Source organism: Salvelinus fontinalis, chromosome 7, assembly GCF_029448725.1.
Source record: "Salvelinus fontinalis isolate EN_2023a chromosome 7, ASM2944872v1, whole genome shotgun sequence".
Lineage (NCBI taxonomy): Eukaryota > Metazoa > Chordata > Actinopteri > Salmoniformes > Salmonidae > Salvelinus > Salvelinus fontinalis.
This window is the reverse complement of record NC_074671.1, coordinates 59,156,976-59,181,786: the sequence shown is the minus strand read 5'-3', so window position 1 is coordinate 59,181,786 and position 24,811 is coordinate 59,156,976. Positions and strand designations below refer to the sequence as shown.

Here is a 24,811-nt window from a genome sequence, read left to right as displayed (position 1 = left end):
GATCAGATCAGTTTCAACTTCATCTGACTCCGTCTTTCTTGCACCGCAACACAAGGCAATAGGCCATCAACACACAAGATGACCTCAGTCAACTCACTGAACACTTCCTACTTCCTGTCCACAGAGGAAGTCCGCTCCCCGACCGACCTTCAGTTCTACGAGGTGTCTGACGTGAAAATCATCATCACCTGGACCGGCCCTCCCAGCGAGGTGTCGGGTTACCGCGTGACCTTCGCCCCCGTTACTCCCGGTGACACGCCCCAGAGGCCCCTGCAGCTGCCCATGACGGCCAACGCGTATGCAGAGATCACCCACCTGCAGCCCGGAACCCTGTACCGCTTCAACATCTACGCCATCAACGGAGGAGTGGAGAGCGAACCGCTGACGGGAGAGAGAGCCACCAGTGAGCATACATGTGCAGACACTAACAGCGTGTTGAGGGGATCAGTTTGAGCAGTCGAGGTGCAGGAAGCTAATCTTCATCACGTTATAAGTAGTTACTCTATGTGGGAAGGTTTGGTAGATCAGTGATGCTGAGCAGGCCGACTGCAGTGTAGTCCATTTCAAACCTGCAGATAGACTGAGATTCTCATAGATATACTGTGGTTGTACTTTCTACCCATGTTGTGACCCTACGTGTGTTAACCCTGTCAGAGCCCGATGCCCCCACCAACCTGCGTTTCACTGACATCGGCGAGGACAGTGTGATAGTGATCTGGGAGGCTCCCAGGGCTAGCATCAGCGGCTACCGTCTGTTCCTGAGCGTGGAGGGCTCCAGCCCAACCCAGAAGAGAATCCCAGGCAGTCAGACCCAGTTCCCTCTGCGAGGCCTTCGCCCCGACACAGACTACACTGTAAAACTGCACTCTGAGCAGGACAACGTGTTGAGTGAGGAAGTCAATGGCATTTTCACCACCTGTGAGTACTGTAGTCTTCTGTTGAGTACTGTAGTCTTCTGTTGAGTACTGTAGTCTTCTGCTGAGCTTGTGGCAAGGTGTTTAAATGGTATTGATCAATTCAACTCCAGATTTGAGTTTATTTGAATTACGAAGCAGAAAAAGGAAAGACACTGATGTTATATTCTCTCCACCTCTCTCTCTCTTTATCTCCACCCCCCTCTCTCTGTCTCTCTCCACCCCCCCCTCTCCCTCTCTCCACCTCCCCCATCTCGCTCTCTCTTTTTTTCTGTCTCTCTTTCTCTCTCTCTCCCTCTCTTGCTGTCTCACTCCCCCTCTCTCTCGCTCTCTCTCTCACTCTCTCTCGCTCTCCCCCCCCTCTCTCTCCTCCCCTCAGCTCCAAAGATGGGTAATGCCCCTCGCTTCACCACTGATGTGACAGACACCTCCATCATCATCTCCTGGACCCCTGTCAGCAGGTTCAGCTTCAGGCTCTCTGTGAGGCCCAGTCAGGGAGGAGAGTCACCCAGGGATGTGACCTCTGACTCAGGAAGTATCTTTGTGTCAGGCCTGACCCCTGGGACTGAGTACACTTACAGCGTACAGCCCATTATCAACGGACGTGACCGCGGCAACCCCATCACCAAAAATGTTGTCACTCGTAAGTAGCCAAGAAAGAGAGAGAGACTCCGGTCAACGATTAATTTTATTTTATTGGGGTCAGAATGCCTTTTTTCCAAGGCAGACTTGGTGTTGCTGCAGGCATTTTTGGGTAAAAAACACATCTATATTGATTTAGTACAGTTAGGGAGTAATGAGGTTGTTTTAAGGTTTCTGCAGTAAGTTTACTTAAACCATGTAAGGTAGTCTGTCGTTTTTGAAAATGTGCCACAGGATGTTCTTTTACCACATATAGACTTATGTGATGTTTCTTCCCCTCCAGAACTGTCTCCCCCCACTGACCTCAGTACGCAGTCCAACGCGGACACGGGTGAGCTGACTGTCCTGTGGGGCGGCGCCAACACGCCAGGTAAATATTGACTCTGCTCCCTCCTACAGCCCACGCCACAGACACACTGCCCAAGGCCCAGGAACCAGGATAGGCTCACTGTGGCTCTGGATCACTCTGTCTGGACCTTGTCTTTCCTCAGAACGTTGTGCCAGCAGGAACAATGCTTTTCTCTGTAGGATTCTCTGTCTCTGTCTCTCTCTCTTTTGAATGGTAACAAGTACTTACATGAAATCCTGGCAGATCTAGGATCTGTACATATATGAAATACAAGCACCCACCAAATTATAATTGTATTATTATTGTTGTTATTATTGTTATTGGGATGATTATTGTTATTATTATTGTTGTTATTTGGATTATTATTATTGTTATTATTATTATTACAGACATCACAGGCTACAGAGTGACATGCACCCCGACCAATGGGCAGCGAGGAAACTCCCTGGAGGAGTTGGTCCAGCCGGTCCAGAACCAGTTAATCCTGGAGAACCTGAGTCCAGGAGTGGAGTACAACGTCTCTGTCTACACTGTCAAAGACAACCTGGAGAGTGTCCCTGTGTCCACCACTGTCACCCAAGGTAGTACTGGCTGTCTCACCCAGCTACACACAGCTGATTTCAGATCAGTGGACCTGAGCACAGGCTGAGGTTGAGCTGTGCTGTGTTGAAGGGTTAGACGGATTCTGGATCAGGTAGTGTCTGTTTGCTGTGGAGCTGGTGTTCTGTTGCTCCGACAGATAGAAAGACACATAAACACACACAGATACAACACATAAACACAGACACAGATTAAACACATTAACACACACACAGATACAACACATAAAACACACACACAGAGATACACACACACACATTCAATGGTTTTGTCTGAGTCTTCGCTATTGGTTGATTTTAAGGGGAGTGTTGGAATGTGTGTGTGTGTGTGTGTTCGCTACGGTGTGTTGCGCACCTCTGTGTGTGTGTGTGTGTGTGTTCGCTATGGTGTGTTGCGCACCTCTGTGTGTGTGTGTGTGTTCGCTATGGTGTGTTGCGCACCTCTGTGTGTGTGTGAGAGTTTATTGGATAGCTTTCCTTCTCAATCCGTGGCCAGGAAATGTTGAAGTACGATTAGATACTTCTGCCACCCCTTCTTATATTCACCGTTCTCAACTCCGATTTATTCCCACTTCACACTTCGGTACACGTTCCATAAAAGTGGTATACCTGGACAGGCCCAATTTCCCATAAACCTCCCAGTCTGGCTTCTCTCTGAAGTACGGAATCTCCCTGCCAGCAAAACACACGGTCACGGCTGATCACGCTGAAAGCACTTTTCACTGAAGGATAATTCCTAAAATCACTCTTAATTTCAGTATAAATCCCCAGTTGTTTCTTCTGAATTACCATTGCAGTACATGTCTGTCTTTTGTCCGTTGTGATGCCTCAATTGCACACTGTCCGGCTAACATGGTCATTGGCTGAACTGTAATTGTATTCCATGGCTGTTTGTTTGTAAGATATGCATGGAGAAGGTAGAGATCTTAATTCATTGAGGATATCATGTGAATATGCCGGTTGAACAACCATTACTCTGAAAACCCATGAGCATCCTTTCCTGTCATTGATCTAGTCAACATCATTTATGGGTCTGATAAACTCTAACCAGCATGGCTACTGTTGTTCTGCTACAGGGTGTTGTGTTGTCTGTCCCACTGTGTATGGCTATGCATCACGGTTCATTCATCTGCTTTGATTCTGTCTGTCTGTTATGATTTCTATGTCTGTATGTCTTATTCTGCCTGCGCCTCGCTCTGCACTCAAACCTTTCAGACGTGCCCAAGCTAAACGACCTCCACTTTGTCGACGTCACCGACACCACTGTGGGCCTGCGCTGGACCGCCCTGGTAAACGTTACCGCCATCACAAGTTACCGTGTAACGGTTATGGCGTCGGGCGAGAGTTTGCCCATCATCATGGATACGGTGGACTCGTCGAAGGGCCATTATACGGTGCGCGGGCTGGAGCCCGGTGTGGATTATGACATCAGTGTCACTACGATAACGGAGGAAGGGGAGAGCGAGCCGGCCACACGCAGAACACAAACCCAGACTGGTGATTTGACCCTTCAACTTTACAAGGGGAGGGGGTAGTTAGAGAGGGTGGGGGGGGGGGGTGGGGGGGGGGCTATGAAAGAAGCTAAATACTGAACATACTGCCTCACAAACGTTACATACTCACCTTACATACTCCCCTTACATACTCATGTTGTAGATATATGCTTTGATCATAGCAGTAATGTCATTGTTGATTGCGTTCAGGTTTTTCTTTCATACCTGTCATGCTCTAGTGTGTCCTCTCTTGTCTGGTTGACTTGTCCCATCTGGACATGCCACAGAAGGCCTGGAGGTAACTGTGTGGAGCTCCCCTCTCCTTGGCATGCTCTTCTATTATTTATCATTCTAAATACCTGTTGGTTTTTCTTTACTTTACAGTCTGCTAGACCTGGTCATTACACGGTCAAATGGTAATAACCTGGTCATTACACGGTCAGATGGTAATAACCTGGTCATTACACGGTCAGATGGTAATAACCTGGTCATTACATGGTCAGATGATAATAACCTGGTCATTACACGGTCATTACACGGTTAGATGGTAATAACCTGGTCATTACACGGTCAGATGGTAATAACCTGGTCATTACATGGTCAGATGATAATAACCTGGTCATTACACAGTCAGATGGTAATAACCTGGTCATTACACGGTCAGATGGTAATAACCTGGTCATTACAGGGTCAGATGGTAATAACCTGGTCATTACACGGTCAGATGGTAATAACCTGGTCATTACATGGTCAGATGATAATAACCTGGTCATTACACAGTCAGATGGTAATAACCTGGTCATTACACGATCAGATGATAATAACCTGGTCATCACATGGTCAGATGATAATAACCTAGTCATTACGCGGTCAAATGATAATAACCTGGTCATTACACGATCAGATGATAATAACCTGGTCATTACATGGTCAGATGGTAAAAACCTGGTCGTTACATAGCAGAATGGTAATAACCTGGTCATTGCATGGTAAAATGGTAATAACCTGGTAATTACATGGTAAAATAGTCATATCCTGGTAATTACATGGTAAAATAGTCCTGGTAATTACATGGTAAAATAGTCATATCCTGGTAATTACATGGTAAAATTGTCATATCCTGGTAATTACATGGTAAAATTGTCATAAATGAATGAATCATTATCAGATACTTTAATTTTGGTCTTTTTGGGAATAGAAGCAATCAAGTTAAATTTCTTAAAGGTATCTATTGTTACCACATCATTTCCTAGTTAGTATCCTAATTATCTCCCCTCTCTCACCCCAGCCGTCCCCGCCCCCACCAACCTGAACTTTGGAGGGGTGGGCCCCGATCACATGAGGATCAGCTGGACCGTCCCCAACGTCCCCACGCCCAGTGACATCACACGCTTCGTCATCCGCTACAACCCCAGCAGCAACGACGACGACGTCAAGGAGCTCAATGTGGGCGGAGCCACCAACACCTTCCTGCTGCAGAGTGAGTGACATCATCATGACCTATGACCTACCCCTGAACTAAATAGAACAGTATTATTACCATTGTATGTATTGTGTCATACACCTCACTGGTTCATGCAGTGTGTTGTGGCGTCGGTTTGGAGACTAACTATGAGGTAACTAAAAAGGGTTTTCCTGCCCATCTCTCCTCCAGACCTGCTGCCCAACACAGAGTACAGGGTGAGCGTGGTGTGTGTTTACGAGGAGAGAGAGAGCGCACCAGTCACTGGCACTCAGAGAACAAGTGAGTATGGACAGTCACAGGACAGTTTGTCAGGCTAAATGTCTTCAAAAGAGAGACAAATGCACACGTAGTTTTGCACAAATAGTAACTGATATGTATGCATACAGGATGTAGTAGGTGATATGTATGCATACAGGATGTAGTAGGTGATATGTATGCATACAGGATGTAGTAGGTGATATGTATGCTACAGGATGTAGTAGGTGATATGTATGCATACAGGATGTAGTAAGTGATATGTATTCCTACAGGATGTAGTAAGTGAAATGTATGCCTACAGGATGTAGTAGGTGATATGTATGCATACAGGATGTAGTAAGTGATATGTATTCCTACAGGATGTAGTAAGTGCTATGTATGCATACAGGATGTAGTAAGTGATATGTATGCATACAGGATGTAGTAGGTGATATGTATGCATACAGGATGTAGTAAGTGATATGTATGCCTACAGGATGTAGTAGGTGATATGTATGCATACAGGATGTAGTAAGTGATATGTATTCCTACAGGATGTAGTAAGTGCTATGTATGCATACAGGATGTAGTAAGTGATATGTATGCATACAGGATGTAGTAGGTGATATGTATGCCTACAGGATGTAGTAAGTGATATGTATGCATACAGGATGTAGTAAGTGATATGTATGCCTACAGGATGTAGTAAGTGATATGTATGCATACAGGATGTAGTAAGTGATATGTATGCATACAGGATGTAGTAGGTGATATGTATGCCTACAGGATGTAGTAAGTGATATGTATGCATACAGGATGTAGTAGGTGATATGTATGCATACAGGATGTAGTAAGTGATATGTATGCATACAGGATGTAGTAGGTGATATGTATGCCTACAGGATGTAGTAAGTGATATGTTTTCATACAGGATGTAGTAGGTGATATGTATGCATACAGGATGTAGTAAGTGATATGTATGCCTACAGGATGTAGTAAGTGATATGTATGCATACAGGATGTAGTAAGTGATATGTATGCCTACAGGATGTAGTAAGTGATATGTATGCCTACAGGATGTAGTAGGTGATATGTATGCATACAGGATGTAGTAAGTGATATGTATGCATACAGGATGTAGTAGGTGATATGTATGCATACAGGATGTAGTAAATGATATGTATGCATACAGGATGTAGTAAGTGATATGTATGCATACAGGATGTAGTAGGTGATATGTATGTCTACAGGATGTAGTAGGTGATATGTATGCATACAGGATGTAGTAGGTGATATGTATGCCTACAGGATGTAGTAAGTGATATGTATGCATACAGGATGTAGTAAGTGATATGTATGCATACAGGATGTAGTAAGTGATATGTATGCATACAGGATGTAGTAAGTGATATGTATGCATACAGGATGTAGTAAGTGATATGTATGCCTACAGGATGTAGTAAGTGATATGTATGCATACAGGATGTAGTAGGTGATATGCATGCATACAGGATGTAGTAGGTGATATGTATGCATACAGGATGTAGTAGGTGATATGTATGCCTACAGGATGTAGTAAGTGATATGTATGCCTACAGGATGTAGTAAGTGATATGTATGCCTACAGGATGTAGTAAGTGATATGTATGCCTACAGGATGTAGTAAGTGATATGTATGCCTACAGGATGTAGTAAGTGATATGTATGCCTACAGGATGTAGTAAGTGATATGTATGCCTACAGGATGTAGTAAGTGCTATGTATGCCTACAGGATGTAGTAAGTGATATGTATGCCTACAGGATGTAGTAAGTGCTATGTATGCCTACAGGATGTAGTAAGTGCTATGTATGCCTACAGGATGTAGTAAGTGATATGTATGCCTACAGGATGTAGTAAGTGATATGTATGCCTACAGGATGTAGTAAGTGATATGTATGCCTACAGGATGTAGTAAGTGCTATGTATGCCTACAGGATGTAGTAGGTGATATGTATGCCTACAGGATGTAGTAAGTGATATGTATGCCTACAGGATGTAGTAAGTGATATGTATGCATACAGGATGTAGTAAGTGATATGTATGCATACAGCGTGTGTATCATGTAGATCATGGCTGTGTGTCTCTCTTCTCCTCTGTAGCCCTGGACTCTCCCACTGGCCTGGACTTTGCTGACGTCCTGACCAACTCCTTCACCATCCACTGGCTGGCCCCCGGCGCCGTGATCACCGGCTACCGTATCCATTACCAGATGACCAGCGGAGGCAGGGCCAAGGACGAGAGACTGCCCCCGACCAGGAGCCACTTCACCCTGACTGGCCTGGCCCCCGAGACAGAGTACAGTGTTGAGGTCTACGCTGTCAGCGGGAACCAGGAGAGTCTGCCTCTCACTGGCACTCAGGCTACTAGTGAGTAGTATAGACTGGTTTCTTTTTTTATTTAACCTTTATTTAACTAGGCAAGTCAGTTAAGAACAAATTCTTATTTACAATGACGGTCTACACCGGCCAAACCCTAACCCAGACGATGCTGGGTCAGTTGTACGCCGCCCTATCGGACTCCCGATCACGGCTGGTTGTGATACAGCCTCATGTCTCTGTCTTTATCTGTTATCGTTCTATGCTTTCAGTCTGTCTGTCTGTCTCTCCCTCTCTCTGTCTGTTTGTCTCGCTCGCTCTCTGTCTGTCTCTCTCTCTGTCTGTCTCTCTCTCTCTGTCTCTCCCTCTCCCTCCTTCTCCTCTTCATCCTCCCTTCTCTTTGTTCTTCCTAATGTGTCTAGTCTTATTTCCTGATTTCCTCTCTCCACTAGTCTCTGACGCCCCCACCGACCTGGAAGTGACCTCAACCAGCCCCACCAGCATCACCATCCGCTGGGACGCCCCCTCTGTCACCGTGAGGTACTACAGGATCACCCACAGAGAGACCGGTGGAGAAAGCCCTGCTAAGGAGTTCACTGTCCCCGGCTCCCAGTCCGAGGCCACCATCTCTAACCTGAACCCAGGGACAGACTACACCATCACCGTCTACGCTGTGACAGGGAGAGGGGACAGCCCGGCCTCCAGCACACCCATCTACATCAGTCACAAGACTGGTACGGGCTGATGGTTTAATGCACCTTTATTACATCAACATGTTGGTCATTTAGCAGATGCTCTTATCCAGAGAGACTTACAGAAGCAGTTTGGGTTAAGTGTCATGCTCATATTAATTACACGTGATCAACTACATATTTATAGACATGTTCATGTCTGGGACAGGACAGGCTCTGATCTGGTGTCGCCATCTAGTGTCCGTTATTACAATTTTAGATTTCAAATGTATTTGGTTATCTGGAAATGATGCCTTGATCTACCAGTAGTGAGGAATGATCAGATGAAGAAAATAGTTTTAGATTCATGTGTAGATCATTTGTAATGTATTTGTATCTTCCTCCCATATCTCCCTCGTTCACTTTCTCCCTGCCTCTTCCTTTCTCCGTAGACGTGGAGGGCCCCACCAACATGGACGTGACAGATGTGAAGGACAACACCATCACAGTGCGCTGGTCCGCGGCCCAGGGCCCCATCAATGGCTACAGGGTCACCAGCGTCCCCAAGAATGGACAGGGCCCCTCTTTCTCTGAGGTGGTGGCCCCTGGTAAGACCGGCCCCTGCTCTCTCCCTTGTCCTCTGCCCGTCTGTGATCATATGTACGGCAGCCATTTTGTGACTGTGTTGTGAGACATTGATAGAAAGGAGCTTTAGCCTCTGTTGTTCTACAGCTATACTCCTGTGCTCAACCTCTCTCTCTCTTTCTCTTGCCGTGGATCTAGATCAGACCGAGATTACGTTTACTGGCTTGATGCCCACGGTGGAGTACGTTCTGAGTGTGACCGCTCTGGGAACCGATGGAGAACCTTCCACACCTCTGGTAGAGAACGCCATCACAGGTGCGTGTGTGTGTACATGCGTGTATGTGTGCATTTGGTTTGTATAAGAGTTTAAATAAAACCTTGATCTGTCATTATAACAAAGGAAAGAAATGTACAAATGTATGTTATTCTGATGTTCCCTTCTTTCTGGCCTTCACCCCCCCCTCCCCCCCCCTGTTTCCTTGCAGCAATGGACCGTCCCAAGGCCCTGTCCTTCTCTGAGGTGGACTCCACCTCCCTGAGGATCACATGGGACAGTCCGGACGGCACGGTGACATCATACCGCGTGCTGTACTCCAGCCCTGAGGAAGGCGAGAGAGAGCTGCGCCCGGCGCCCAGAGGGACAGACGATACCGTGGTACTGAGGAATCTCCGCCCCGGCACAGAGTACACTGTTAAGGTCATCGCTCTGCACGGACGCACCCCCAGCACCCCACTGGTGGGCACACAGGCCACAGGTAGGAGATACCAGACACACACACACACACACACACACACACATACACACATACACACATACTCAATGTCCATCTCTGCCCCCAGCTATCCCTGCTCCCACCAATCTGGACATCTCTGAGGTTGGTGACACCTCCTTCACCGTGTCGTGGCGCTCCCCCAGCTCCGGGCTGTCTGGGTACCGCGTGGTTGTCAACCCCAAGAACAACAATGGACCCACCAAGGAGATGACCATCGCCCCAGACACCACGCGCGCCGTGGTCCCAGGACTCATGGTAAATAACAGACTACAGTTATCAGTACTACATTCTGAATGTATGTCATAACTGTGTTCTAGATGAAGGTGTCTGATAAACGGTCTAAATTCAGGTCATGTATTGTCACTGTATTTATGTGTCTGTCAACATGTGTTTCCTGTGTAGGTGGCCACTGTGTACACAGTGCACATTTACGCCCTGAAGAACTCTGTGACCAGCCGACCCCTGGGGGGAGAGGTCACCACGCTGGACAGTAAGCAGCTTTCACAGAGTTTTAACTCTACTGGCCACTGGTTTACTCACTGTAAACTCACCCTCTCCTTCTCCCTCTCCCTTCCACTCTCTCTCCCAGACATCAGTCCTCCTCGGCGTGTGCGTATCTCTGATGTGAAGGACTCAGCCATCACGCTGACCTGGCGTGCTAAGGTTGAGACCATCACTGGGTACCTCATCGAAGCTCAGCCCCTCGGCGGCAGCCGCCCCGCCATCAAGAAGACAATCCCCGGAGAGCAGCGCACCTACACCATCACTGGTACTGTACAGTAGACTACATTACCCAGCTATCACCACTCTCATCTACAGTCAACTACATTACCCATCACCACTCTCATCTACAGTAGACTACATCACACAGCTTTCACCACTCTCATCTATAAATGACCTACATTACCTATTATCGCCCCATCTACACTCAACTACATTATCCATCCTCACTTTCACCTAAACTATCATCATTATAGTAAACTACATTACCCATATACAGTACAGAGTGGGCTCTTGACTGACTGACAGTGTGTTGTGTTTGATGTCCCTCAGGTCTGGAGCCAGGCACCTCCTACACTATCCACATCTACACCATCAACGGTGATGCACGCAGCGCCCCCTTCACCCTCACGGCCACCACAGCCAAACCAGCGGTGCATTCCCCCACCAACCTCCAGTTCACCTCCCTGACCCCCAACTCCATCTCCTTCAGCTGGGAACCCCCCGCCACACGTATCACAGGATATTACATCACCTACGAGGAGGCAGGCAGGGCGCAGCCCCATGAGCTTACCCCCCGCCCCCACGCTGGCCAGAACTACGCCACCATCTCTGGTAAATGTCAAACTCTGCTTTCTCGCTGTCTCTCTCTCTCTCTCTCTCTCTCTCTCTCTCTCTCTCTCTCCAAAGTTACCCTCGCCCTCTTAAACTCCACCCCTTCCTCTTCACCCTCTGAAAGCTCAAGCCTCTCAACCCGTCCAGCTTATGGAAAACACCTGAATCGACTCAAATCAACATGTGATTTCCTCCAGCAGAGGTTGATGCTTGATGTTGTTGGATGTTTTCAGGTTTGAGACCAGGCACCGAGTACATCATCAAGATCATCGCTCTTCAGAATGTCCAGAGAAGCACCCCATTGGTGGGCACGGCCAGGACTCGTGAGTACAGCACATACACTCTTTACACATACACACATGGCCCAAAACCTGATTTTTTTTTGTAGCTGAATGGTGATGCTACAAAGAACGGTTTGGGAAGCCGGCATATGTGCTTAGCTGCAGTAGAATAGTGTAAGAACAGCCTAGCAACTCATAGACCGAGATGTTAGATTTGGTTTGTAGTCGTGCCAGCATCTGTTACAAACAGCTGTGTCTTTTAAAACAATAATACTGCTCACTCACTTTGAATAAACAAGCGTTTCAAAAGGTATTGACGGCAGTGGCAGGCTTTGGAGTAGATATTTGCCCAAACCACTGATACAGGGTCAGATATTTTTCCACTCCCCTTAATGGTTAAAACTAAAACGGGGGCAGGGTAATCTGATCTTAGATCTGTGCTTAGGGGCAACTTCTACTTCAAGTGCAGTGCTTTGCAGTACAGTAGTGGCTCTAGTATGCAGACTTACTGCCACCCCCTGCTGGCGGCGTCATGCTACTGCAGCTCCTCTAACTCCCTACTCCCTCCCTAACTCGCTTGCTTCCTAACCCCTCTCTCCCGGCCAGAACGTGAATCCCTGCTTACACTGCCACTCCCCAACCGCCCCGGAGGCTACGACCACCTGGACGTGCCTGAAGAAAAGGAGAGCCGTGTCCCAACAGTAGTAGGTAACAACGGCCTAGACACCCTGGGGGGCCAGGGCCAGAACGTGGAGTACACTGAGTACAACAACCAGAACCCCCAGGCACCCCATGGGAACGGCCAGACACCCTATGGGAACGGCCAGACACCCCATGGGAACGGCCAGACACCCCTGGTGTTTGTGCCCCTTCCGGACGCGGAGGGGCGCAGGGTGCCGGTGGTGAGCGTGAACGTGCCTGGTGGCTCTCCCTTTGGTTTTCCAGAGAAGGACACAGGAATCCCTCAGGAGGCCCAGACCCAGACCACCATCGCCTGGAAGCCTTACAAGCAGAGTTCAGAGTACCTGGTGTCCTGCAACCCTCTGACACACGTCAACGAGAAGATGTTCCAGGTGAGAGGGCACGGCACACACACACACACACTCACATAAAGACACATCTAAGAGTCACTTTTTAAAAATGTAATCTTTATTTAACTAGCCAAGTCAGTTAAGAACAAATTCTTATTTATAATGACGCTCTACAACTCTCATTCCCATTCATCTCTCCCAATCTCTCTATCCTTCCATCGCCTCTCTCTCCCATCTCTCCTTCCATCTCTCTCCCTCTCTCTCCTTCCATCTCCTCTCTCTGTCTCCCTCCTTCCATATCTCTCCCTCTCTCTCTCCTTCCATATCTCTCCCTCCATCTCCTCTCTCCTGTCTCAGATGCGTCTGCCTGGTACCTCCACCAGTGCCACTCTGATCGGCCTGACCAGCGGAGCCTCCTACAACGTTATCGTAGAGGCCCTGAAGGGGGCACTCAAACACAAGATCCTGGAGGAGATTGTCACCGCCGGCAACACCCGTAAGGAACCAGCAGTAACTATGACAATTGATCTAGGATCAGTACTGAAATCTAACCTATAGAATAGATGGTATGAGTGAATCCTGATGTTTTGAGTCATGCTGTTCCACGGTCAGAAAATATAGTTCAGAAAGTTCATAGATAGGCATTTACTTACACAGCTTAGCCTGTGATTCTGTGGTGAAATGAACCCCCCCTCTCTTCCGCCTGTAGTGACAGAGGGTTCCACCGGCACAGATAAGGACTCGTGCTACGACACCTTCACAGCCACCTACCATGACGTTGGGACCGAGTGGGAGCGCATGTCTGAGACGGGCTTCAAGCTGTGGTGCAGGTGTCTGGGACTAGGCAGTGGACACTTCCGATGTGACTCCTCTAGTGAGTATTTAACTACCTCTTCAATTCGATGCAATTTAAGAAACTTTATTGATCCCTTGCCACCTGATTGGCTGGGTGTAATGGTTGCCATATTGGTTACACCAATCCGATCTAGGGGCTGGGAGATGGTGTCGGATGTTATGCAACAGGTCTGACCTATTTTTTTTGTTCTCTATATCTCCCCCCTCTCTCTCGCTACCTGTCCATCAACAGAGTGGTGTCATGATGGAGGTAACAACTACCGTATCGGGGAGAAATGGGAGCGCCAGGAGGAGAAGGGCCCCATGATGAGCTGCACCTGCCTGGGCAATGGGAAGGGAGAGTTCAAGTGTGAACCACGTAAGTAGCACTTTAACATCAGTCACCACCCGCGCCTTGTTTGGATATTAAAGGAAGAATCCAGAACTTCTGTCTTCTCGGGCAGCATGTCAGAATACAACACAGTACAGTTCCAATGTCTGCCTGTGTGACCTCCTCCATGTCTGCCTGTGTGTGTGATTCCCTCTCCTGCGTGTGTGTTTACAGATGAGTCCACCTGCTATGACGATGGGAAGATGTACCAGATTGGTAACCAGTGGCAGAAAGAATACCTGGGAGCCATCTGTACCTGCACCTGCTACGGAGGACAACAGGTCACTTTTACTGGCAATGGCTGTGCTATGTGCTTGTCTTACCTACCTTAGTTGAATGCAACTTGACAAGAGCACCTGCTGAATGACCAACGTGTATAAATGTAATGCTTGTCCTCCTCTCAGGGCTGGCGTTGTGAGAACTGTCGTAGACCAGGTGCTGAGGTTGACTCTAGTCTGCTGCAGCCCGTCCGATACAGAGACCCCACCAACACACTACGCAAAGTGGTGAGTCATAGACTATGCTCTCAAAAGACAGAGAAAATGTGTTGGATTAGAACTTGAAATCCCCATGCTGAGTTTGGACCCATACTGACCTCTTGCCTGTCTGTCTCCTTCGACAGAACATCCAGTGCCCCATTGAATGCCTTCGACCTGAACTACTGGCAGACGCACTGGCAGAAGGACACATCCCCCAGAATCCCCTGGAGTAAAAGATAAATCTCTTCCTTACCCATGGTCTGTCAAGTCTCTTTGAAGAGGAGGTCGCCCTGTCCAGTCAGACAGACCTGAACTAACACATCGGTGCCTTACTGATCAGCTTAACCATATCTAACACACCTACATACTGTAGGTCCATGCCTTCCTAGTCTTAAGAGAACCCCCTGCACACTTTCAGAGTGTTGGTTAAGTTGTGTCTCTCGTCATTTCCCTTTGAGACACTTAAGAAGTAAAAAGGAACATTCCTTGTGTTCGTCCCTGAATGTATGTGTTTGTGTGCTTGTTAACAGTTCAGATGTGCTTGTCTTTTACAAATTATACATTTCCAAGACTACCTGTCCAGTATTACCGTTTGCCCTAATCATTTTTTTTTTTTTTTTTTACTTCTATAAAATCTTAAAGAGTCTGAAATCAAAAGCACTGTTTTGAGAGAATGTTGGTGTAGTTGCCATGTCGACAAGTGTTTGAAATCATTTTTCTTTTTCTGTAGCCTCTGTGTAGACAGGGGTAGCACTGCGTGTGTGTGATTGACACTGAGGTGTTGTAATTTTGAAACTCTTTAATGCATTTTATTTATCCCTTTAATCACAGCATTGTTGTGTGAATGTGAGACCTGGGGTGTCTACTTTGTTCTGGTTTTATTTTTGTACTAAAAGGTGCCAAAGTTTGGAGATTCCCTTGTTTTGATAAAGTTGAAAAGAACCTCATGAATTGCCTTTGTTTCTTGAATAACTGTTTATACATAGACACACCAGTGCGTCAATCTACGTAACATAATAAATTCCCATCAAAATCTGTCAGTATAAACTAGAGATCCGTTTTTTTTTTGCGTGTGCTGCATCTAAATCCCTGCAGTGACTTCAGAATATATTGATACGCCTGGACTTATTCCACATGTTGTGCCTGAATTCCACACGGATTAGATAGATGTCTCACCCATCTACACACAAATACTCCAGAACAACAAAGTGAAGAAAAAACATGTTGCTAATTTATTGAAAATTACAGAAATATCTCATTTACATAAGTATTCACACCCCTGAGTCAATACACATTAGAATCACCTTTGACAGCGATTTACAGCTTTAAGTCTCCAAGCGCTTTCCACACCTGGATTGTACCACATTTGCACATTATTTATTTTTTTGGATTCTTCAAGCTCTGTCAAGTTGGTTGTTGATTATTGCTAGACAACCATTTACATCTTGAAATAGATCTTCAAGCAGATTTAAGTCAAAACTGTGACTAGGTCACTCAGGAACATTCACTGTCTTCTTGGTAAGCAACTCGTGTATATTTGGCCTTGTGTTTTAGGTTATAGTCCTGCTGAAAGGTGAATTCATCTCCCAGTGTCTGGTGGAAAGCAGACCAGGTTAGGATTTTCCCTGTACTTTATCTTCAGTCTTTAACAATGACAAGCATAACCAGACCATGATGCAGCCACCACTATGCTTGAAAATATGGAGAGGTACTCAGTAATGTGTTGGATTTGCCCCAAATATAGCACTTTGTATTCAGGACAAAAAGTTTTTGCAGTATTACTTGTGCAAACAGGATGCATGTTTGAGAGAAAATATTCCTGTACAGGCTTCCTTTTCACGCCATCAACAACGTTGATCCGTCCCCAGTTCTCTTATCACAGCCAATAAACAAACTGTTGTAAAGTCCCCATTGACCTTGTGGTGAAAACACTGAGCGGTATCCTTCCTCTCCTGCAACTGAGTTAAGGACGCCTGTATCTTTGTAGTGACTGTGTGTATTGATGCACCATCCAAATTGTAATTAAGAACATCACCATGCTCAAAGGGATATTCAATGTCTTAGAATTGTATTTACCAATAGGTGGCCATTGGAAAACCTCCCTGGTCTTGCTAGTTGAATCTGTTAAATTCACTGCGCGACCTTACAGATAATTGTACGTTGGTTACAAAGATGAGGTAGTCATTCAAAAATCATGTTGGGCACTATTAGTGCACTCAGTAAGTCCATGCCACTAGTGCACATTTTTACTCCTGAACTTGCCATAAGTGGTTGAATACTTGACTGAAGACAGCTGCTTTTTTAATTTGTAAAAAAAGAATTGAAAAACAATTCCACTTCAACATTAGGGTAGTGTGTGTAGGCCAGTGACAACCAAAAGAAAAACACCGCAATATAATCAATTTTAAATTCAGGCTGTAACAAAATGTGGGAAAGGTACAGGGGTGTGAATACTTTCTGAAAGCATTGTATGTCAACCATCGCGGTGGAAGGCGTTTTCTCTACGACCCCCACAAATGTCACAGGATTTGTCTAAAAGTAACCCATACAAATTAATTAAAGTATGAGGTAGTGTTTTAAAAAGTGTTCAAATCTCTAAACATTTTTTCTGCTCTTAAAAACTATTTCAAAGCTAGCTTACATGTGTCTATTATGTGTGGGAATACTTGGAAACAGATTTTAGATTATAATCACTTGGAGCAGATTTCCTGGTGTTTTTACAGTCTTCTAGCCAACAAAGATAAAACTATTGTTTCTGCTCAGAAAACTTGGGGGGGGGGGGCTGTCTTGGCCATTTATGTGTTACTCAATGCATTTCTATGAGCTATAATAGTAAAGGGCCATTTCAAAACTTGAAATATTTGTATATTTTTTATACCTAAAAGCATCCTAAAATTCAAATAGCTAAATGGTCCATGGTATGAGCATCATAAAACAATTCCATGTTAGTGTAGTAGTCAGTCCCTGACTTCCAGCTTCATATTGCTATAACGTAAAATAGTGTTTGCATATTCACTCCACAGGATTTCTCAACAGTTTATTTCATGGTGAACCTTGACCTTCCAGACAGTAACATTGTAACGTAGATACAACTATGAAAGCAAGATCGGAATGTAACGGAATCTGAATGATCCTCAGCATGACGCATGCCGTTTGTGCATGATAACCGTAGGACAGGAATGTCTCAGTGTAAAAAAACACTATGTTAGTACCTTTGTTGATCACTATTCTAGAGCAGTTAATGGACCTCCAACATGTAGACACACATGGCTACTTCTAAGTTACTCAGGGCCATAATGGTGTGTGGCGTGTCAAATGTGTCAGGTTGGGTTGTATGACAGCCAATCCAGGTATTCAGTGGTGGAAGAGTCTCAGGTTGGTGTGCACCAGGGTGATGCCCTGCTCATTACAGGCATTGATCACCACCTCGTCAGCTGTGGACCCGGCCGGGGCAGCAATGTACTCCACACCACTCTACAGAGACAGACACCTCAGAATAATCAGTCCATGTGGGCTTCAAACAGAAAAGACCTTGGTAGGCACTAGAAGTCTAGAGACCAACTAAAGAACCAAAAGCAGAAAGTGGGCCATCTTAGACTAGTGAAAAGTAATAATTCAGCAGGGTGTGGGTGTGTGTTTACCCGTTTGGCACGGTCCACGTTGTCTCTGAAGGGGAAGAAGGCGTCAGAGCTGAGCGCTACAGCCTGCAGAGAGCTCAGCCAGTTCTTCTTCTCAGTCTCATCCAGAGGCTCTGGGACCTCCTCATACATGGCCTTCCATACTGCCAGGTCTGGACCCTGAACACAGAGGACATGGAGTTAGAGAGCAAGACAGACTCATCTGGAATTAGATTGGTTTTATTTTAGAGACAGACACCTAAAGTAGGAACCTACACAAAACATTCAGCAGAACTGTACATCCGACAACAGCCATTTCAGATGTCTTAGAGTGCATGTCCCTAATTGACCTCTGACCCCTCACCTCTCCGATGGTGCCGCTGACGTACTGATCGATGGCATTGGCCATCTCTGCCCGCTTCACTCCACTCCTGAACCTCATGCCCAACACCCGCGGGTGGTGCCTCAGCCACCAGTTATCAGCCTTGTCCCCTGCCAGCCGCGTGCAGTGGATACGAGACTGCTGACCCGCACCGATCCCAATCACCTGGTACACAGGGAGAGGAGACGGATTGTGACCCAGAAAAACCACAGTACAGAATGTTTCAAATTACTTCTGAAAAAAGTAAACAAGGGTATAGGCGAAAACAAGGGGAAACTGTGCCCAAATCCTATTTCAACAGCAACCCCCCATGTCCCCTCCCTCTCCAGGTTGGTTACCTGTCCATCCTTGGCGTAGCAGACAGAGTTGGACTGGGTGTACTTCACTGCGATGCTGGCAACGATCAGGTCACGCAGCGCCTCCACCGACAGCTTAAACAGGAGACCGACAAGAGGACAAAAGGTCAGAACATGTCATCAGTGAGCATAACAAGACACGCACGAACCACAAAGATACTCACCGCGCCCTTGGAGACGACGTTGCTGAAGAGCTCCTTGTCAATGACAGCTCCATTCCTCTTCTGTTTGAGGTGGAGGCCAAAGAGAACTCTGACCTCTGGCTCGTCTGGCTCATAGGCTGGGTCCATCTGACAGAGATTTAGACATTCAGCACCCCCAACCGGTGAGAAGATGCAAATGAGCTTCAAACTTGTTTTCTAGGAAAGGCTGCAACATAGGATGATCACTAACTGCTTTTCCATGTCCAACCATACCTGGAGAACACAGTAGTTTCCATTCTTCTTCTTGGACAGAATCCTGAGGGCCTCCTCTTCGTAACCAGGGGCGATGATGCCATCAGAGACCTGAGAATGATAGACAGGGGTTGGAAATGCAGGAAACACACAGCACAGACACGACACACCTGGGAAGCCCTACCTCTCTGGATATGATCTTGGCAGTGGGGACGTCACACACGTCAGACAGAGCGATGAAGTCGCCGAAGGAGGACATCCTGTCTGACCCTCTAGCCCGGGCGTAGGCTGTGGCCAGTGGGGTCAGGTCCTTCAGCATGTCATTCACCATACACACCTTGGCCTCCTCATCACTCAGAGGAACACCCACCGCAGCCCCTAGAGAGGGAGAGGACAGCCTAGGTCAATGTTACTGGGATTCCTTGCAATCTTGTTGGCATATGCATTGGAAGCGCTGCGTGTCTGACCTGCAGGGCTGACGTGTTTGAAGGAGGTGGCAGCGGGCATGCCCAGGGCACTCTTCAGCTCTCGGACCAGCTGCCAGGCGTTCAGGGCATCACAAAGGTTAATGAACCCAGGAGAACCATTTACCACTGACAGAGGCAGAAATGGAATGGAGAGAAGGGAGGGTCAATAGAGTTAGTCTACCCAGACAGGACAAGGTCCCCCTGGACAGTCCCAGTTGAACATATGACACCAATTAAAATGAGGGTTGACAATGTTTCCCTATTGTAATTTCTGAGACTGTTGTCTACACAATGAGGGGGGGTGAAGCCTACCTGTGAGGGGGAGGGTGGGGCGCAGGGTGTAGAGCTGGGCGGGGGCTTGGTGGGGGTTCATGCCGTAGCGCAGGGGCAGCTGGGATACCCCACGGCTGTGCTGGCCCCGGAAGTAGTCCGCGATGGCCTCATCATACTGAGCTGTGTGAGTAAAGGCCTGGGAGAGAGAATGAGGACAACTAAATCGCATAGACACCAGGATCATGTTCATTAGGCAACATATGGAAGAAAAGGGACTGAAAAAGGGAAAACCGTGATGTCCAATAGGAAATGCACATCTGTTTACTGCTGCAAAATGTTTTTCTACGGTGTGCCCTAATGAACATAGCCCAGGGTAAACAGCCGAACCAGAAAGCGTTGTAACCTATTCCATGATCAAAGCCAACATGGGTTTCTATAGTTTTATCTGGAAGCAGCTTAAATACAAACTATCACTGTAAGATTTGTAATGCCTTCACAAGGGACACCATGTGCTAAATGTACCCATTCTACTCCATGTAGTCTCAAGTCTCAATGTCAAATGCACAAGTACAGTGAAATGATTTTTTGCCAGCTAACCAACAATGCAGTAATCAATAACAATGTAATATTAAAACAACAAGGTAGAACAAAAACAATCAAGTAAGCATACTATATAAAGGGGCAGTTCCAGTAGCATATTTACAATGTCCAGGGATACTGGTTCAATAGAATACTGTGGGCTGACCTGAACAACATGGCCCCAAGGACAAGAGGGCAGCATGGGAGGTAGTGGACTCTGAACTTTACCTCGCATTGACCCAACAATCAATTAAACAAAAATTTTTACAGTGTCCCAATTGTGCTTTGACTATACAGACTCCATGGTATCTGGTCTGCAAATATACCAATTGATCCTTTTAACAGAGGGTCAATAATCTGTCAAAGACACAGTATGAGGCCTTCCCCAGTTGTCCTGAGATGTCCGATTTGCTACTATTGAAGAATCTCTTAAGACTTCAGTTTTGTCTATGTACAGTTTGGTTCCTGATAGCATCATTTCTCTAGCACTCAACATCCTCTGTTCACAGTTGAGGTTGGCAGACATGTCTAAACAGGAAGGCAGAAGGACAGCACATGGGAAGTTAAACTAGATCTCACCATTCTCAAATTGTCCAGAAAGTAGATTTATATACACGATATACACAAGACAAAGGACAATGTAAAACCTGTGCTTTCAAGTTGCCCTAGTTACCTTCAGGGCCAGAGTCTTGCGGGTGTCCAGGGTGGTGTCTTTGCCCTCGGAACCCTCCATCTCCACAGCGATCAGCTGGTAGTCAGCAGGGTCGCACACAATGGTTACGCGGGCGTGGTTCTTGGCCGCTGCTCGGAGCAGGGTTACCCCACCTGAGGAGGACACAGCCAGGGTAATCGCCATGGCAAACTAGGGCATTTCAGGTTGTAGAACAGACTTCAGAAAGTAAAATGTAGAGCTGGCCTTAAGGTGCAGTATGAATAAATTGTGCCGCCATTTCCTGTTTGCTAAAATTCTATTAGTTCGCCTAAATTCAGTTTGTGTGCCAAAACAAGCACGTACATGGTAGAGAATCATTGTACCATCTAAACCACTGTGAATTATTTTCCATAACCCCAAATATTGTATTTTCAGCTGGTGTACAAAACTGAAAGTAAAAGCAGCAGAAACTAAACTTCACAGAAAGCATAGAAATAGTGCACATAGAACAGATCTACCGCTTCTTATACTTGCTTTCATTGAGAATGACAGACCTAACTCACAATTCTATGTGAATTTGGTCAGGTCAGACAAAAAAAAAAGTTATTGCAGCTTTAACATTCCACTCACCAATATCAATCTGTTCCACTGCATCTTCCACAGTCACATTAGTGTTGGAGATAGTCTTCACAAACGGGTAAAGGTTACACACCACCACCCTGGTCAAAGACCGGCAAAGGAAAGCAATACAAGTCAAGAAACGCAATGCAATTCACTATGTTTTTTCTAACCATCTAGGCAATTTGAAATAATGAGTAGCATGGCTGTTTAATCCCCCACATTGTGTGTGCCCTAGATGACTCATTGAGAAACAATATCTTACAAAGAAAAAAGGGTGAAGTTTTGACTTTTGTAAATGGGAACATGTGTCAATTAGGCAGGTCACATTTTGCAGCCTTGAAGCCAAATTGTTAAACATACGTGCCCATAGGCTCCAAAGCCAAATCATGGTTTATTTCAGAGGCTGTATGCATTGCACACTTTCTCCTCAAAGCCAACTACATTCCATGAATGTCAAATTGGCAGCTTAAACAGCCAATCAGATTCCCAGGGATACAAAAACAAATAAAAAGGTGTAACACGATCAGATGTGTGCAGATGCAGCAGCATTTGAATTAGCTGGTTATTAGATTAGCAACGCATGCTTCTCGAAGTTTCCCTACTTTACAACCATACTGCCCTTCATTAGGGCCAAATCTAATACAGTCTTGTGCCCGATCACATGCAATGTGTTTTAGGTCAGCTTGTTCAAAAAAAGGCTTTTCAAAGACCCCTAAAAACCACAGTAAAGCAGTAGTGGCTCTGGAAAGAAGTATAGAAAAGTTGACTGAGATGGACAAGTCCTACTCTTAATGAGGAAAACAGATCTGATCTTAGATCAATGTCTAGAGCCAAATTAAACCCACTTCCCTGTCTCTTACCTGACCAGACTGTAGCCCAGTTTCTCCATGTCAGCCTTGTCCGAAGGAGTGTGCCGGGCCAGGATGCCCCCGTGTACAGCAGGGTGCAGGGTCTTCACCCTCCCACCAAGCATCTCTGGATGGCCAGTCAGCTCAGACACATCCCTGGAACAAAAGGGAGATGGATGTTAGGTGATTCAGAGGCACACATTCTCAATTAGAGGCTGGGTATGCCACTCATCTGAAAGGTGGTCAATGATTGCAGAATTACTAGATAGACCTACTCGTTGAAGTTCCAAACAGTAAGGAGACTTAAAGGAATACATTATCAGCATAACATTGAATCATTTGAGCATTAGCGCAAGAGGATGTTGGTGGCTGAACACTATCAACAAGGATAGATGAGGCATTGGAAATGTATGTAAGCGGTTACACCTACCGAACAGCCAGTCCTGCATCGCGCAGGGTTTTGGCGGTGCCACCTGATGCGACGAGTGACAGTCCCACGTTCACCAGCCTTTTGGCAAAGTCCAGAAGTCCAGACTTGTCGGACACACTCAACAGTGCTGTGTGTGTAGAATTAAGAGACAAAACGGTGACAAAGTTGTAGAGATTGATTGAATAGCACCAATGTGAAACGAAACTTGCTTTTCAAATATCAATAAATATGTTGACTCCACTGAGACGTCATCGATAGGTTATTGCTCCTTTGTAACCACCCGTTGCTAACTAAAATGGAAGCATGTTTTTCGTAGCATGCTAGTTGTAGCTAGCCTACCTAGCTTGTCTAGCACGACGCAAGAAACAATTGAATTGGATATGGACCACGCAGCATATAGCACTACGATCAAACTTATGCTTCAACATAGACTACTCAGCTACATTTGCTAAAGCTAGCTAAAATATTTTAAAAATAAGAAAGTTTACCCAGTTCTGAGCAGGCCATGGTTTTGGCTAACGTTCTCTGTCTAGGAATAGGGCAAGACAAGAGAACCATGTGTATAGTTGTATCAATTTATGGCGTGATGGGAACTTTGTGATTTGACAGGACCGCCCCTTTGATCGGTTTTGACTAAACGGGATACAGCTTTTGTCAGATGTGACTTTTCGTTGCGGGTTAGGATAATTTACGCAGCAGGTTAGGATAATTAATGTAGCAGGTTCGAATTAGATTACAGTTAGAAAATATAGTTAGGGTTTGCTAGCCATAACCCATTTATACCCCTCACACAACTTCTTCATTCCCTTCTGCGCAGTAAAATGCAAATTCGCTGACTTCTATCCTGAGTCCCAGTAAAGATAACGGTTTGAGGTGCAAAAAACATGTTACAAAGGAAAAATGTGAACACATATATATATATATATTTACTGTATGTTGACTGTAGTGGCCATTAAGACTCGGTTGACAGTAAATATATAAAAAGTTAACATCACAGTAAACATAACAGATTACATTTATTAACCAGCTTTTATTTAGCTCTTATTTAATGTATTTATTACACTGCTCTGAAAACTCACCAAACTAAATATTGACCTATTAGAAACGATTTGAATATCAAACTGTCAAAAATGATCATTACACAATTACAGCATAACTACCAGAGAGATTTAGGCTATTTGAAATGATAACAATGGGAGATTTTAGACTCTCGCTCTGCCACTGGAGGGTGAGTTTACACCACTATAGAAGGACCATATGGGCAAATAGTGGTGCTGTTGTTCTGAAAGAACTAAACACACTAAAGTGAATGCCCAGTAGACATCCACCATTTTACTTTAATCAATCCATTATTTACAGATCAGTAGGGATGAAAGAAAGGAGAAAAGGTGAAGAAGCATTTGTGGACTACTACCATGCAACAAGCAACTGGAGGGGTACTGACATACACCAAGCCACTGGAGGGGTACTGACATACACCAAGCCACTGGAGGGGTACTGACATACACCAAGCCACTGGAGGGGTACTGACATACACCAAGCCACTGGAGGGGTACTGACATACACCAAGCCACTGGAGGGGTACTGACATACACCAAGCCACTGGAGGGGTACTAACATACACCAAGCCACTGGAAGGGTACTAACATACACCAAGCCACTGGAGGGCTACTGACATACACCAAGCCACTGGAGGGGTACTGACATACACCAAGCCACTGGAGGGGTACTGACATACACCAAGCTACTGGAGGGC

At 45.9% G+C, this 24,811-nt stretch overlaps 2 protein-coding genes across 5 annotated transcripts in view; one reads left to right on the top strand and one right to left on the bottom strand.

Moving 5' to 3' along the window:
- LOC129859901 (fibronectin-like) overlaps positions 1-15,382 on the top strand; it is a 28,512-nt gene extending 13,130 nt beyond the window's left edge. For 2 of the 4 annotated variants that reach the window (XM_055930126.1, XM_055930125.1), the window contains exons 18-24: positions 125-403; positions 655-918; positions 1,294-1,557; positions 1,840-1,926; positions 2,295-2,486; positions 5,286-5,477; positions 5,652-5,794. In XM_055930126.1, the coding sequence (XP_055786101.1) occupies positions 125-403; positions 655-918; positions 1,294-1,557; positions 1,840-1,926; positions 2,295-2,486; positions 5,286-5,477; positions 5,652-5,779 (1,406 nt within the window). In that variant the 3' untranslated portion in view covers positions 5,780-5,794. Of the gene's footprint in view, positions 1-124; positions 404-654; positions 919-1,293; positions 1,558-1,839; positions 1,927-2,294; positions 2,487-3,719; positions 4,002-5,285; positions 5,478-5,651; positions 5,795-7,839; positions 8,107-8,507; positions 8,790-9,178; positions 9,335-9,509; positions 9,627-9,796; positions 10,067-10,151; positions 10,340-10,486; positions 10,575-10,673; positions 10,854-11,137; positions 11,420-11,652; positions 11,743-12,306; positions 12,774-13,088; positions 13,228-13,440; positions 13,606-13,818; positions 13,945-14,130; positions 14,238-14,360; positions 14,463-14,578 lie in introns of those variants that run through there. The other 2 variants (XM_055930127.1, XM_055930124.1) reach the window with 2 other exon arrangements.
- A 2,075-nt stretch (positions 15,383-17,457) lies between these two features.
- atic (5-aminoimidazole-4-carboxamide ribonucleotide formyltransferase/IMP cyclohydrolase) lies at positions 17,458-23,652 on the bottom strand. The gene is made up of 14 exons (XM_055930128.1): positions 23,544-23,652; positions 23,056-23,182; positions 22,638-22,781; positions 21,787-21,875; positions 21,178-21,329; positions 19,965-20,121; positions 19,653-19,778; positions 19,370-19,563; positions 19,207-19,296; positions 18,955-19,080; positions 18,773-18,865; positions 18,417-18,599; positions 18,077-18,232; positions 17,458-17,909 (listed from the first exon to the last, which is right to left on the bottom strand). The coding sequence occupies exons 1-14, from the start codon at positions 23,611-23,613 to the stop codon at positions 17,790-17,792; spliced, it is 1,827 nt and encodes a 608-aa protein (XP_055786103.1). The 5' UTR covers positions 23,614-23,652; the 3' UTR covers positions 17,458-17,789.
- Between the last annotated feature and the right edge of the window lie 1,159 nt (positions 23,653-24,811).

Coding starts and splice junctions, on each gene's coding strand:
- atic (XM_055930128.1), bottom strand. CDS start 23,613: ATGGTTCTCTTGTCTTGCCCTATTCCTAGACAGAGAACGTTAGCCAAA. Junction 21,876..22,637: donor CTGGGCTACAGTCTGGTCAG/GTAAGAGACAGG, acceptor GTCTTTGACCAG/GGTGGTGGTGTGTAACCTTT. Junction 19,779..19,964: donor CCCCACCCTCCCCCTCACAG/GTAGGCTTCACC, acceptor TGCCTCTGTCAG/TGGTAAATGGTTCTCCTGGG.